General features: G+C 35.7%; 1 protein-coding gene across 2 annotated transcripts; it reads left to right on the top strand.

Annotated features, from left to right (window-relative positions):
• Positions 1 to 3912: 3912 nt before the first annotated feature.
• Positions 3913 to 7917, top strand: LOC125850663 (pentatricopeptide repeat-containing protein At2g37230). Of its 2 annotated transcripts, XR_007444834.1 has the most exons (3): positions 3919 to 6311; positions 7615 to 7707; positions 7797 to 7917. XR_007444834.1 is itself a non-coding variant. In XM_049530515.1 (2 exons), exon 1 carries the CDS (start codon positions 4089 to 4091, stop codon positions 6282 to 6284), a length of 2196 nt encoding a protein of 731 aa, XP_049386472.1. In that variant the 5' UTR covers positions 3913 to 4088; the 3' UTR covers positions 6285 to 6311; positions 7615 to 7917. The 2 variants fall into 2 exon arrangements, 1 of the variants encoding a protein (XP_049386472.1); XM_049530515.1 differs by having other exon boundaries at positions 3913 to 6311; positions 7615 to 7917.
• The last annotated feature ends 6988 nt before the right edge of the window (positions 7918 to 14905 follow it).

The following is a 14905-nucleotide window of genomic DNA, read 5'->3' as shown; positions in this document are numbered from 1 at the left end:
AGGGTTTGAATTGTGAGTTACAAGTTTTGTCTGTGAATATAACCTCTGCATGTAAGAGTTTTAATGAAGTGACAGGCTATGTGAAGAAAGTAAAGGGATCAGAGTTCGACAAATTGGACATGCCAAGACATTGTCTAAGAATTCCAGAAATGTGGATAACTATAGTAGTTTGTATTCTAAAGGTTCCAGTCAACAGTTGTATTCAGCTTGTCCGAATCAGTTAGTTATACCCACTTCTATGGATTTTCATTCAGGGGTTCCAGAGCAATCTCTAACTCAAGGCGGTCAAGTGACTTCGTATGTATCAGCCAACATACCCTCACTCGACCGCAAATGTTTTAATTGTATTAAGTCAAGACACTGAGGAAATGCCCCCATAAACAAATCGTTGGCCAGGTTCAACAACAAACTAGAATAGTGATTCCAACGAGATGAGGTAATAATGATAGAGGACGCCCACAAAATGAACGAGGAGGTACTTAGGAATGTCGTACGTGAAGGTAATTAGAGAGGCCGTGGAGGTAATAAATAATTACATTGTTGTTGTTAATCAATTTAAATGACTCGCATTGGTAGAGGCTTTTGGACAAATAGTTATTTCCGTTTACGATGTGTTTATCAGATTCTTCTTATGTAATATGATAGCATATTCAACATTATTTCTGCATTCAGTATTTTTAATCTTATTATGATATCTTAGTATCATGTCATGAGGATAACTTGGGGTCACTTGAGGCTCTAAGCACTGTGTTGCGTTAAGGAGTAGTCTCAAGGCATGACACATATACACATAAAATAGCTACTAAAATTGTTCCAAATATTCTTTATCATAGCAATTAAATATTGAAATCACCATCCCTTGAGTTCTTAATAACAACACACTCATAATTCTTTATCTAAACTCATACTCAAGGAGGATAGAAATGAAACAGTTACCTTATCTCAATTTCTGCAACTTCTCCTTTTAACTTGAAATTTTCAAGAACTTCAACTTCCTTTTACACCTAAAACAAAGAAGAAGAGAAAAGTCTCTTAATAACCAAGAAAAGTGAGCAGTATCTTGTGAAAACAATCTGCCTTGTATTTATACTTAAGCATGAATAACATATTTTCCTAATCTTTCATGGGAGAATTAAGCTAAATTTACAAGTGTTTTCACTTACTTTGTCTTGCAAAAATGATGGTTTCTTCAAGATCCCTAGGAGAAATTTTAAGGTGGATGTTTTAAGCCTTGAGAGAACTGAAGACGTTGAAATTAGATAGGATTTTTTGTATGGTAAAATGAGTGAAAAAATAGTTAATATTGTTCTTACATGGAGCCTTCTTAATGATTAAAATATCCTATAGAATCTTCCTTCTTTTAGCTCCATTTCAGCCACTAATTGATCAAGTAGGTGATGAACCTACTTGTTTATATCAAGCTGCTCAAAAAATCATCACCTGCTTGCTTTATTCTTAGTTGGGCTTAACTACATAGGGTCTTGGCGGATTTAAATGTTTAGCTTTCTTTCATTTTCTTTTTTTCTCTTACTTAATTTGGGCCTGGAATAAGTCCATTAAGATAGGCCTAAATCTGATCCATTAATCTTGACCCCTTTAACTAGATCCATATAGCTCAAGTAGGTGATACACCTATTAGCTTAATTAAGCCAAACAAGTTACTCACTATTTTATTTCATTTTCTAAAGATTAATCTCTTTTGCTTTGACTTAACACTTAACTTTTAACTTTAAGCTCAACCACCACCTTACTATCTCGAACCTTACTATCTCGAGCTTAATACTCCGTCGAGTTTAACTTGAAGTATTTGTTGAAACATGCAAGGAATTACAACACCTTTAATCTATATTAAACCAACACTTTCTCATATACGAAACATGGTCCCTCACTTATACGATAAAGTTATGTCAAGTGTCATCTGAATATAACTAGCATATGCGTTATATAGGGTGTCATATCTATTTTTTTTATACCACAATTTGAATTTCAACTCGAGAAAATAAAAAAATAAATTCTTGATTTTGAAGTGGAAAGTCACCAAACATTATACCAACCAAATAAACATACATTTAATATGACTCACTCAACATGTATTCTATGAAAAAATATAGTTTAATTTCTTTTAGTTAGTTTGATCAAGAAAAGCAAAAAATCAATTTAAAAATGAAAAGAATGGATAGATAAATCTTAAAAGATATAAAATAGATAGTAATTCATACATTCAATATGAGAAAATACATTTCACCAACGCAAATATAAAGTCTAAAAACGGATTGAATTGGGGTCAATTGAAGATCCTTTTAAAATAAGTCAAAGCTTGAATGACTTGAGATTGACCAAATTTAAATGATCTTAAGCCTAACCTATAATATTCTGGACGAATTGAATGAATTACTTATATTTAGACTCATTTTGATAGCTCTAGTACACACTATTCTGTTCATAACTTATATATGAATTACATTTACACTAGGAGGTCATTTGGTAAGATGTATAAAAATAACGTTAAATATAGTGCATTAGTAATACTTGTATTAGTTATGCTTGCATTAATTACACATATTATCTCTTATGTATTGTTTAGTTTGATGTATTAAAAACATCATGTATTGTATATAAAAAATTATTTATAAAAAAATCCTCCACAATTATGGTGGAAAAGATGTAAAAGGTGTTTTGAAGAGTAATTGAGTCTTTAACCATGACAATGCATGTATTTAGAGCCTGTTTGACATTGCTGCTAAAAACTTCTTATTTTTTAGAAGCACTTTTTTTAAATGACTTTTAAAAAAAGTGCTTTTGAAAAATAATAATTTGTGTTTGACTAATTCATTTGAAAAATGCTTTTGATAAGCAAATCGTGTATAATCTTTTTTTAAATGTGCTTTTGAGAGTCAAATTACAAAAAAGGGTAAGTATCAATGTACTTTTAAGACTAAGGGCCCGTTTGGCCATGCGATATGGTATCATGATATGGAATCATGAGNGTAAAATCGCATGTCCAAACGCTGATTTCATCTCACGACACCATATCGTGATATGATATCGCATGGCTAAACGCCTACTAAGATTATTTTATAGAGAGAAACTATTTTAAATATCTATTAGAATTTTTTTAATGAAAATATGCATATTCAAATTTTCAATCAATATTATACATAAATAAATTAATTAAATATTAATATAATATAAACATGATAACTTTAATATAATTCAAAATATCAAGAAAAATAAATTTAAAAACTATTCCACAAATTAAACCACTATATACAAAAAAAATCACCACAAAAAGACATAAAATCCTTCATATTTTTAACCCTACAAAAATATTGTTGTTACATTTATATCTGATTCTGTAAAATAAGACTTCAATAATATATAAAATATAAAATAAAAATAGTGTATAAATATAAAATAAAAAAAATATTATATATATAAAAAAAAAATCTTGTATGAAACTTAACCAAATTTATAATATATGTTAATTGATTAATAAGGCATATATTGGTAAATATGTATATATAGGAGGGATATTTTAATCTTCAAGAAAATAATATTCTACTTCTGCTTCTGCCTTTTTTAAGAAGCAAAATTTTTTAGCTTCTTCCCAACAGCAGAAAAATTGCTTCTACTTCCATTTAAAAGTAGTTTTGAAAATTTGCCAAACACTATTTAAAAAAAAAAAACAAATTTTGCCTCCCAACAACGCCAAACATGCTCTAAATCACTTTGCATTATTAATACCTTCATGATATTAATAATACCCTTCTCAATATCTGATAGAGTGTATAACTAATACAAAATATACCAAATAAGATATTTACCCATACACAGAATTAATACATACATATATATATTTTTAATATAGTCTACCAATCGACTCTAAATATATATTGTTATATATGACATGACAATGTAGGGGGCAATGTGTGAATTGTCAAGAGAAGAAATAAAGAAAAAGAAAAAAAAACTTGGAAGAAGTTGGAAAACCCTAAACCCTGCGGCCTCCCCACATCTCTCAATATGATACCCAAAGTTTAATTTCTTCTCCATTTTACAGATCGCACAAACACCAAATTGGACCAAAAATGGCTTCTTTGTGTGCCTCAAGAGCAACCATTTTCAAGCCGAAGAAGCTCCTCTCAATTTCGCCTACACCATTATGCCTAAGATCAACAATCTTCTTCTACAACTCCGAATCTCTCAACAACCATGATCGAATTCCAAAAGGTAACAGTCCTAAACCCCAAGAAAAACTAGAAGATCTCATTTGCAGAATGATGTCTACTCGTGCCTGGACTACACGTCTACAGAATTCCATTAGAAATATTGTTCCTTCGTTCGATCATGAGCTTGTTTACAATGTGCTACACAGTGCGAAAAATTCTGAACATGCGTTGCAGTTCTTCAGGTGGGTTGAAAGATCTGGTCTTTTTAGGCATGATAGAGAAACCCATTTCAAGATTATTCAAATTCTTGGTAGAGCTGAAAAGCTTAATCATGCTAGGTGTATACTCCTTGATATGCCTAATAAGGGTGTTGATTGGGATGAGGATTTATGGGTTTTGATGATTGATAGTTATGGTAAAGCTGGGATTGTTCAGGAGAGTGTTAAGTTGTTTCAGAAAATGGAAGAGTTAGGTGTTGAAAGGACTGTTAAATCTTATAATGCTTTGTTTAATGTGATAACTCGTCGAGGACGATATATGATGGCCAAGAGGTACTTTAATAAGATGGTTAATCAGGGTATTGAACCGACTGGACATACGTATAATCTTTTGATTTGGGGATTCTTTTTATCGTCAAAGGTGGATACTGCAATTAGGTTTTTTGAGGATATGAAGAGTAAGGGGATTATGCCTGATGTAGTAACTTATAATACTATGATTAATGGATATATTCGGGTGAAGAAAATAGAAGAAGCGGAGAAGTACTTTGTGGAACTGAAAGCAAGAAATATAGAGCCGACTGTCATCAGTTATACAACACTGATTAAAGGATATAGTGCGGTTGAGCGAATGGATGATGCAGTGAGATTGTTTGAAGAGATGAAGAGTTTCGGTATTAAACCAAATGCTATTACTTATTCGACACTGTTACCAGGGCTTTGTGATGCTCAGAAAATGTCTGAAGCTGGAACGATTTTGAAAGAGATGGAAGATAAGTATATTGCACCCAAGGATAACTCTATCTTCATAAGGTTAATCTCTGGACAGTGTGAGGCAGGTGATTTAGATGCTGCAGCTGATGTTCTGAAAACTATGATCAGGTTAAGTGTTCCCACTGAGGCTGGACATTATGGTGTCCTAATTGAGAATTTCTGCAAGGCTGGCATCTATGATCGAGCTGTCAAATTTCTGGATAAGCTTATTGAGAAAGAAATCGTCCTGCGACCACAGAGTAGTTCGTCTATGGAACCAAGTGCATATAACCTGATTATTGACTACCTATGCAATAATGGCCAGACTGGCAAGGCTGAAACTTTTTTTAGACAGTTGATGAAAACTGGGGTTCAAGATCCTATTGCCTTTAACAATCTTGTCTGTGGGCACTCAAGGGAAGGGGTTCCTGATTCTGCCTTTGAACTGTTGAAGATTATGGGCAGAAGAAAGGTTCTTTCTGACGGTATTGCTCACAAATCACTTGTTGAGAGCTATCTGAAGAAAGGGGAGCCTGCTGATGCTAAATCTGCTCTGGACAATATGCTTGAACATGGACATGACCCGGACTCATTGTTGTATAGATCAGTGATGGAGAGCCTGATGGGAGATGGAAGGGTTCAAACAGCAAGTCGAGTGATGAAAATCATGTTGGAGAAGGGAGTGAAAGAATACATGGATTTAATTTCTACCATCTTGGAAGCCCTCCTCATGAGGGGCCATGTTGAGGAGGCCCTCGGAAGAATTGAATTGTTGTTACACAACAGTCTCTCACCTGATCTTGATGGTCTCTTGTCAGTTCTATGTGAGAAAGGAAAGACTTCTGCTGCTCTGAAGCTGTTAGATTTCATTTTAGAAAGAAATTGTAACATAGACTTTTCAAGCTATGATAAGGTGCTGGATTCTCTCTTAGCTGTTGGGAAGACACTTAATGCCTATTCTATTTTGTGCAAGATGATGGAAAATGGAGGAGTTAAAGATCACAAGAGTTGTGAAGAGTTAATTAAGAGCCTTAATGATGAGGGAAACACAAAGCAAGCAGATATTCTAAGAAGAATGATACTCGGAAAGGAAACAACACTTGACAGCAAGAAAGGGAAGAAAAAGACACCCATTGCTACCTGATTCCTGCAATTTTGCTTCTGGTTACAGGTTAGAATTTCTGAATCACATTTCTGAAAGATGATGGCAGGAATTTTGTTTTGTAGCAGAATATGAGAAGCCTATGGACATTTTCCCTTTTTAAGCTTTTTCATTTTGAAGTCAGATATTATATCTTCAAGTAGGAATTTTATCTTTTAGATGTGCAAATGCATATAACCATAAGTTATCTGGAAAATACATAGGGAATGTGGTTTGAGGTCTAACGACATCTACAATCGGATGGGTGTTTAGCTTTTCATGAGTGGCCTTTGTTCGATTTATTCTTTTATCTCTTGCTTTAGTGAATAACATAAATTTTTTTGGTTTGTCCCATCTTTCAATATTTATACTAAATGAGGTGTTTGTATCATTTCAATTATATGGAAGAAGTTGATGTTATGGTGAAAGAAAAATATCTTTGTATTACCCCTGTTTTTGTCCAATGAGCTGCTGTGCTCGAGAGAAATTGTAAAGATCTAGTTATTTTTGCTTTTCCGGGTCAGTGAAAAAAGGATTGACGGGATTTCATATACAGTTGGTATACATTTATGCCATACTTTTGAATGACTAGTCCATCCACACTATACATCGAGCATAATGACTTCTGTTTTACAAAAAATAAAAGATAGAATTATTCTCTAATACCAATTTCTTTTCATGCATTTAAGCTTTCCATTAGCTTCCTTGCCATCATTGTTAATGGTACTCGCCTATGTTTGAAGTTCACGCCCTTTGTGTATTTATTCCCTTTCTTTTTTATATATGATGATTTTCCTTGTATTTTCAATCACTATTCTCTTGCCATCCCTGTTGAACATCAATTTCTTTGCTCTTATCTTGTCTGTCTGCCATGTGATGGCCGACAGACAGAGTTGTATACTTTTTATCCTGTGGCATTTAAAATCTGATTCATCCTATTGTCTCCTTCCATGTCTAATGATGGTAAGTATCTATGTTCAATAAAGATTGCACTAAGATGCTTTGCTAAAAAGAAAAGAAGAGAAAAAAGAAAAGATTCAACAAAAGTAAAAGACATCTTCTTGATGGTTTAACTGGCTAACTGCATATACCTGTTAGATAGCAGCAAATGAACTGAACCTGAATGGACAACCCTGCATTACGGTTTGTTTATGAAATGAGCCAAGTTATTTATTTGACATATATGCCATTATTTTCTGAAGTTTGTTAACTGTAATTTTTATGTAGTATGAAGCATGACATAATTTTTAGTGTGTTCACATATAATTTATCTATTGCCCCATGCTACTTTGCTCAAACTAAAGGGCTCCAAAATTGGTTGCTGTTGCTGCAGATTTGATACCTACATGATCATGGGCAGGGTCTCGCTATAGCTAAAAGAAAAACGCTCATCTGGCCCTGTCATTAGCTTCAACAACTAGGGCTTGTGGGTGTCTTTTCTGTCGCGCTTGTCTACTCAATTTTTTTTCCAGAACATTGTGTTTACTGTAGTTTTCATCCCTTATTTCATTTCAGTTAGTTATGCTAACGCTGGAACAATCCTGGATGGTCCAAGGAAGAACTTTATGAATGCTGACAGGTGATATGCTCTCACTCATCGATGGTCCAGGTGGATTATGCAAAAAGATATTATCAATGGTTATGTGTGGCTTAGTTAAATGTGTCACTCTGGCTTGTATAACATGTTGAAGTATGACAGAATACTTGGATCCTCAGCACCACCTGAAAGAGTATCGATGCGACTCTTCATTTATTTATAAATGCTATGGAAAAAAGAAGAAAACATAGTGTGGGCACATGTTTATTTCATCCAAAAATAAATCATTCTGCAACTGCTTTTACCTAGCAATGGCACTTTAAAGGTCGAAGCTATTATGTCTCATACTTGGGTGGATGGGAGAATCCCCATTGTCTTGATGTGATTTATAGCTTGTTTGGCCAAGTTTCAGAAAATAGTTTATTTTGAAAAGCGCTTTTCAAAAGATTACTTTTGGTGAGAAGTAGTTTGTGCTTGACCAATAAATTTATATAGGATTTTTCAGCAGCAATTCGTGTTTGCAAAATTTCTTCGAAGTCCCTGTAAAATGTATTTTTCTCAGTAGTTATTTAGGTGAAAATCTACATTTCTTAGCTCATAAAAAACAACTATTGTTACACAAACACCTCATTTTTTTTTATATGAGATGAGCACTTTTGACCTTTCAAAAGTTTGGCCAAACAAGTTTTTACACTCAAATTATTCAATTTAGGTGTTGACGTGGTAGTATGTGTGCAGCAAGAGTTTTTGTTATAAATTGACTTATTAGGGAGTGATCTAGCCTCCATTTCCAGGCCTGTATAGCAAGTGCTTTTATTATAAAAGGTGACAATTTTTGTTTAGAAATGAGAACTTCTACTCAACCAGTGAAAGATTATTCTCCCATCTCAAACATCTAATAAATCATACTTCCTAAGCAGAGTAATTACAATTTCTTAAGTGTCAGTTTGATAATATGATGGATAAGACAAATTTAAGACTTATCTGTCGCAACAAACAAACGTTAAGTTGTTGCAATTGAGTAGCTCTGATGTTGAAAACAATTAAGTTGTCAAAAGTTGTAATAATTCAAGTTTGAGCTTTAAAAATGATTCTTGGACCATGCAAATTTGTTTTGAAATCGGTGCAGTTAAGTTGTTTGTAGAGCCTACTCTTTGTTTTGCGGGTTCTATTTGTAAGACATCTTAAACTACAACAATAACAACATACCCAGTGAAATCCCATAAGTGGGGAAGATAGAATGTATAGAAACCTCATCACTATCTCATGAAAGTAGAGAGACTGTTTCCAAAAGACCTTCGGCTCAAGTGCAACATATTCAAGTACAAAGAAAGAGACACTAAAGAAAATATAGCAGATAAAACAAGGAAACATTGTAAGGTCTACCAAAAAAAAGCAAAAACAACTAGTATCACCTCCAAGTTAAGAATGTGAGTCGAGAGAATTTGCCTCAAACCACTCATGGTGTAGGGAAAAACAAAGATTTGAGTGATACGACTACTCTTACCCCTGGTCAAGTACATACATTGTTTCCCCCCTACCTACTCCCATATAACCTCAAACCTTCCATCAACCTACTTTCCAAACATATAACCCTCATGCCTATGTGAGGCAAGGCAGTACTCCCCATCCAAACTGCCAACCATATCACCCTCACAAGAAGAACGCCTCAATTTGTGGCACCACTAGTACCATCTCCCGCAGCTCTACTCCACATGCACCTTTGCATATGTACCACCCTTTCTACATCCGCAAAACCTTTAACAAGAGTTTTACCTAGATAACCAATTCCAAAACCCTTTTATGATGACATGAATGATGAGGCTACAACAAATAGATGGTGGGGTGGACCCTAACATGGGGTATGGAATGACAATGTAGCACCTAGGGATAGGGTACTATCTAGAGGCTTTGGTCGGAACCAAGGTTAAAGATGGAAAGGGTGCGGTGATAGAGGTGACCAAAAATTGAAGTTTCAGTACCATCACAGTCAATCTTCCCAAATTCAAAGGTAGTAATGATTTGATTAGTTCCTTGAGTGGAAGCAACTAAGTCAGATGATCTTCTTCACCAATAACATCTCAGATGCTTTGAAGGCAAAACAAATCCCTTACTCAATTTGAGGGCTATGACTTGCCTACTTGGCAAAAGCTGGTAGAGATCATGCATGGAGTCGAGGTAGTGAAACCTAACATTTATCAGGAGGTTCTCGAGAAGGTGTACATGCTCCAACAAGGCACCAAAAATGTTGAGGAGTACTATTGAAACCTTGAGGATGAAGACCAAGATTGAAGAGCATTTGAGCAATACAGTGATAAGATTTGTAGCCAACTTGACACATGACATCTCCAACATTATTGGGGCCTGGAAGAAGCTTTTCATGATGCTTCTAAGGTTGATGAAGACTTGAAAGCAAAGAGAGATTATAAGGCAAAGAGTACCTCAACTTCTTCATGAGGCAAAATTAATGACGAATGGAAATCTTCATCCATTCGTGAGCACTTAAAAGTTAGTGGTCAAGATACCAAAGCTAGACTAGATTATAAAGCAAAATAGGACGACAAAGCTAAAAGAGGTAATCATTCAAAATATAAGTTTCCTTATCCTTCTATTCAATGTTATAAATATCAAGATAGAGAACACATCGCAAGTGAATGTCCCAATAGGAGGTCAAGTGTTGCACTACGTGATAGGTATCATTCCGATGATAAGGAGGAGTGTGATGTGGAGAGTGAGGAAGATGACCCTAAGATTTAGTACGACGGAGAATCCTTGGAGGGTGATTAAAAGAAGTTGGAGGAAAATGTGAATGTTGCTTGTCGCATGAGAAGGGGAGAGCCTCTAGAATGTGATGATGAGCCATTGGAGGAGAATTGTGATTACTTGGTACTACAAATCAATCAATTGTTACTTTATTTACAAATCCCCCTTTGTCGGAAGTAAATTGACTAAAAGTAGATAATTGTAAGTTAGCCTAAGTCTAGATCATATTCCTCGTGGGATCGATCCTAACCTAAAAATTAGGTTCTTTATTTGACTATGACCGCTTATACTTCTTAATGGAGGTATAATTTGGGCGTATCAAATTTTGGCGCCGCTGCCGAAGAATACGACTTTTAGATTAGACTTTCGTTATTGAACTTCAGTAAAGTATTTCTTGATTTTACATTTTTGTTTTCTACAGGTCTTATCTCTAGTGTATGCCAGGTACACGGAGTCAAGGCAATCCCCTGACTCCCTATCCGGAATTAAGAAGAACTCTGAGAAGAATGGTTGGAAGAGGCCTAAATCTCGAGGTACAAAATGTTCCAATCGGAGTAGGTCAAGGGGGTGAAGCTGGTTTGCAACCTCTGTCATGTTGAGGGAAACCCATGAGTTGAAAGTGCGGAAGGAGTGCAAAATCAACCGGAATCGAGTGTTTGAGATAACTATAGGTGTTGATCATAATGTTGTGGGATCTACTGGTGCTATAGTTGTCCCTCCATTACCTCCCGGACACACTTTTGTGGTGACCAACAATTTGATGGAAATGCTTACAAATAGAGGGTTGTTTGTTGGGTTACCCTCAGAAGATCCATATGCTCACGTGAGCAAATTGAAAAGTGTCTGCTTGAGTAGTGTGGGGCGACCAGATTTAGACATGGATGCGATTGGCTTAAGGCTGTTTCCACTTTCGTTGGCAAGTGATGCTACGGTATTGCTTTCTGAGTTGCCATACAGCTCAATCACGACTTGGTCCCCCATTCTTTTCCAACAAATATGAAATAATATATCTATTTCCAATGTTTAAAATCATATTAGAAAAAGAAGAAGTCTCCAACAAGCAGCTCGTTCTGCTGCTAATTTTATCGATTTCGGTGAGTTTTTCGACCATAATATTCATTTCAAAGGTAAAATCATCATCATCTCCTACTCCATTTTCAGTTTACTCCGTTTTCTATCAAAAACCAAGATTCAAATTAATTATTTTTCTGTCATTTTAGAAACTTGAGAAATCTTCCATAATCACTTGATAACTCATTAGTAGATACATTTAAGTAGTTTAAAAACATTAAAAATACGTTTCACCATTGCAGGAGCTGAATTTTGAACCCCAATCTCATTCAATCACGTTTTTGTATGAATTTTATACCTCGTCGTTCGTTAAAGATTGATATTGTAATCTAGTATCTTTATTTGTAGTTTATAATGACAGTAGTTGAATTTGTTGTTGCTGGTGGTGATCATATGGGAGTATGGGAGGAGACTCCTAAAAGCTGGAATTGGAAATCTTTTAGTAAGAAGATAGTGCCCATTGTGTTACGTCACAATGGTTCATAGATGATATGATTACAAGCGTAATTGAGGGTGGTGAGTTAACTTGCGAGCCAAATGACTTGGTGATTAGCTATCAAATGAATGGGAGGGGAAAATACATCCTACATTCATAAAAAATATAGGCACGTGAGCTTGTACATGTTAGAGATTGGTATTGATGGCTCCAGGCCTACATTAAGGATAAACATAAATGTGAGGCCTCCAATTGAATTAAGGATAAACGTAAATGTGAGGCCTCCAATTAATTGAGGGTGGTGAGTTAACTTGCGAGCCAAATGACTTGGTGATTAGCTATCAAATGAATGGGAGGGGAAAATACATCCTACATTCATAAAAAATATAGGCACGTGAGCTTGTACATGTTAGAGATTGGTATTGACGGCTCCAAGCCTACATTAAGGATAAACGTAAATGTGAGGCATCCAATTGAACCAACAATTTCATTTAACGACGACAATGATTCGATTGGAAATGAAAAATTGGGTGATCATTCAAAGGAGAGCTTGGGTTATTATTCAAATGAGAGCTTGGCAGATCATTCAATGAATATACATGATCATCCAATGAATGTGGAAAACTAGCCAGTAGATGCGGAAGATTCCGAACCCGAATATTGTGAAGAAATTCAGGGAGAACAGGAAATTGGGATCACAATCCAGCCATTCCTTCTTCGATGGAACTAATTTATGCATATATAAATCAAACTTTCAGTAACAAGAATGAGTTGCAATTGTTATTAGTCGAAGCGGCGACAAAGAAGTCTTTTGATTTTGCTATTGTAAAGAGTTGTACTAAATACTTAAAGGTGAAATGTGTATCTCACAACTGTGCATGGATGTTGCGAGCGAGGAAATATGAGTATTCTGATAGATTTCGTAGCTACAAGTACATTGGCGAGCATAGTTGTGGCATTGAACATGCCAATAGTAGCCATAGAAAAATTTCAATCAAAGTGATTGCTTCACTTTGTGTAAATATGTATTGCGAGGGCAAGAGTCCAAATGTTAAATAGATTCAAAGGGCTATGTTTAATTCATTTCCTTGTAGTCCAAGCTATTGGAAATGTTGGAAGGGAGGTGTTGTTGCCAAGAAAATGGTCCGAGGGATAACAGAGAATGAATATCCATGCTTACCATCTTTTTCCTACATGATCGAGACTCTTAATGTTGGTTCTAGCTATAGTATCATGGTATTCGAAGGGAGCCATGGCAATACTTGAGTGGTAACTATTGTTGTAAGCAAACTCTATCAACGATATGTGGCCGTCCTAATTACCTTTGAAATCTATAATGCAAGCCCTCAACATATCCTCTAAGGTTTGAATGGTGCATTCCGCTTGACCATCCATTTGAGGGTGAAACGTCGTGCTAAGCCTGACCTTAGTACAAAGCCCTTTTTGGAATGTTTTCCAAAAGTGTGAAGTAAATTGAGTACCCTGATCCGAAATAATAGATAGAGGAACTCCATGCAACATCACTACCTCCTTGATGTACAATTTGGCATAGTTTTCCACCGAAAATGAAACCTTAACGGGAATAAAGTGGGTGGATTTTGTCATTCTATTAACAATGACCCAATAAAATCATGTTGCCTTCAAGTATGAGGCAAACCCACTATAAAATCCATATTCACATCCTCCCACATCCAAGTGGGAATATCTATATTTTGGGACAAACCTTCGAGTCTTTGATGTTCGACCTTAACTTGTTGACAATTCAGACACTTGGCTACAAAACCCGCTATATCCTTCTTTATGCCATTCCACCAATAGACTTCCCGTAGATCACGGTACATCCCACCCACTCTAGAGGCGTCACAATAAACAACAAAACCATCGGTACCCTCCGGTAAGGTCAACACCGAAATGGAAGTAAGTCTATCTTTCAACTCTTGGAAGCTTTTCTCACAGGCCTCCGACCACACAAACTTAGCCTTCTTTTGAGTCAAAGCCGTCAATGGGGAAGCAATGGAGGAAAAACATTCAACAAACCTCATATAGTAACCGGCCAAACCTAAAAGACTTCTAATATCGGTAGGAGTTAGAGGTCTAGGCCAACCTTTGACTGCATCCGTCTTCTTAGGATCTACCTCAATACCCTTGTTCGACACAATAGGACCAAGGAAGGCTACATATCTTAGCCAAAACTCACACTTACTAAACTTTGCATACAATTGGTGGTATTTAAGGACTTGCAATACAATCCTCAAATGGTTCATGTGCTCATTTTCACTCTTTCAATTGATTAAAATATCATCAATAAACATTATCACAAACATATCAAGATAGTGTCTAAATACTCTATTCATTAGGTCCATGAATGCTGCCGGGGAATTGGTCAACCCAAATGACATAATCACAAATTCATAGTGACTGTACCAGGTCCTAAAGGCCGTCTTGGGAATGTCAACCCCTCTTACGCTTAGTTGATGGTAACCCGAACGAAGATCTATTTTGGAGAAATAGTTAGCCCCTTGAAGTTGATCAAACAAGTCATCAATTCTTGGAAGGGGATACTTATTCTTTATGGTCACTTTGTTTAGTTGGCGATAGTCAATACATATTCTAAGAAACTCATCCTTCTTTCTAACAAACAATACTGGAGCACCCCATGGAGAGATACTCGGTTGAATGAAGCCTTTGTCTAACACATCATTGAGTTGCTCCTTTAACTCCTTCAACTAGGCCGGAGCCATTCTATAAGGAGGAATGGAGATAGGTTGCGTATCCGGCAAGAGATCAATGCCAAAATCTATTTCCCATTCGGGAGGA

Source organism: Solanum stenotomum, unplaced genomic scaffold (assembly GCF_019186545.1).
Source record: "Solanum stenotomum isolate F172 unplaced genomic scaffold, ASM1918654v1 scaffold18451, whole genome shotgun sequence".
Classification (NCBI taxonomy): domain Eukaryota; kingdom Viridiplantae; phylum Streptophyta; class Magnoliopsida; order Solanales; family Solanaceae; genus Solanum; species Solanum stenotomum.
This window is presented reverse-complemented; position numbering and strand designations above follow the sequence as displayed.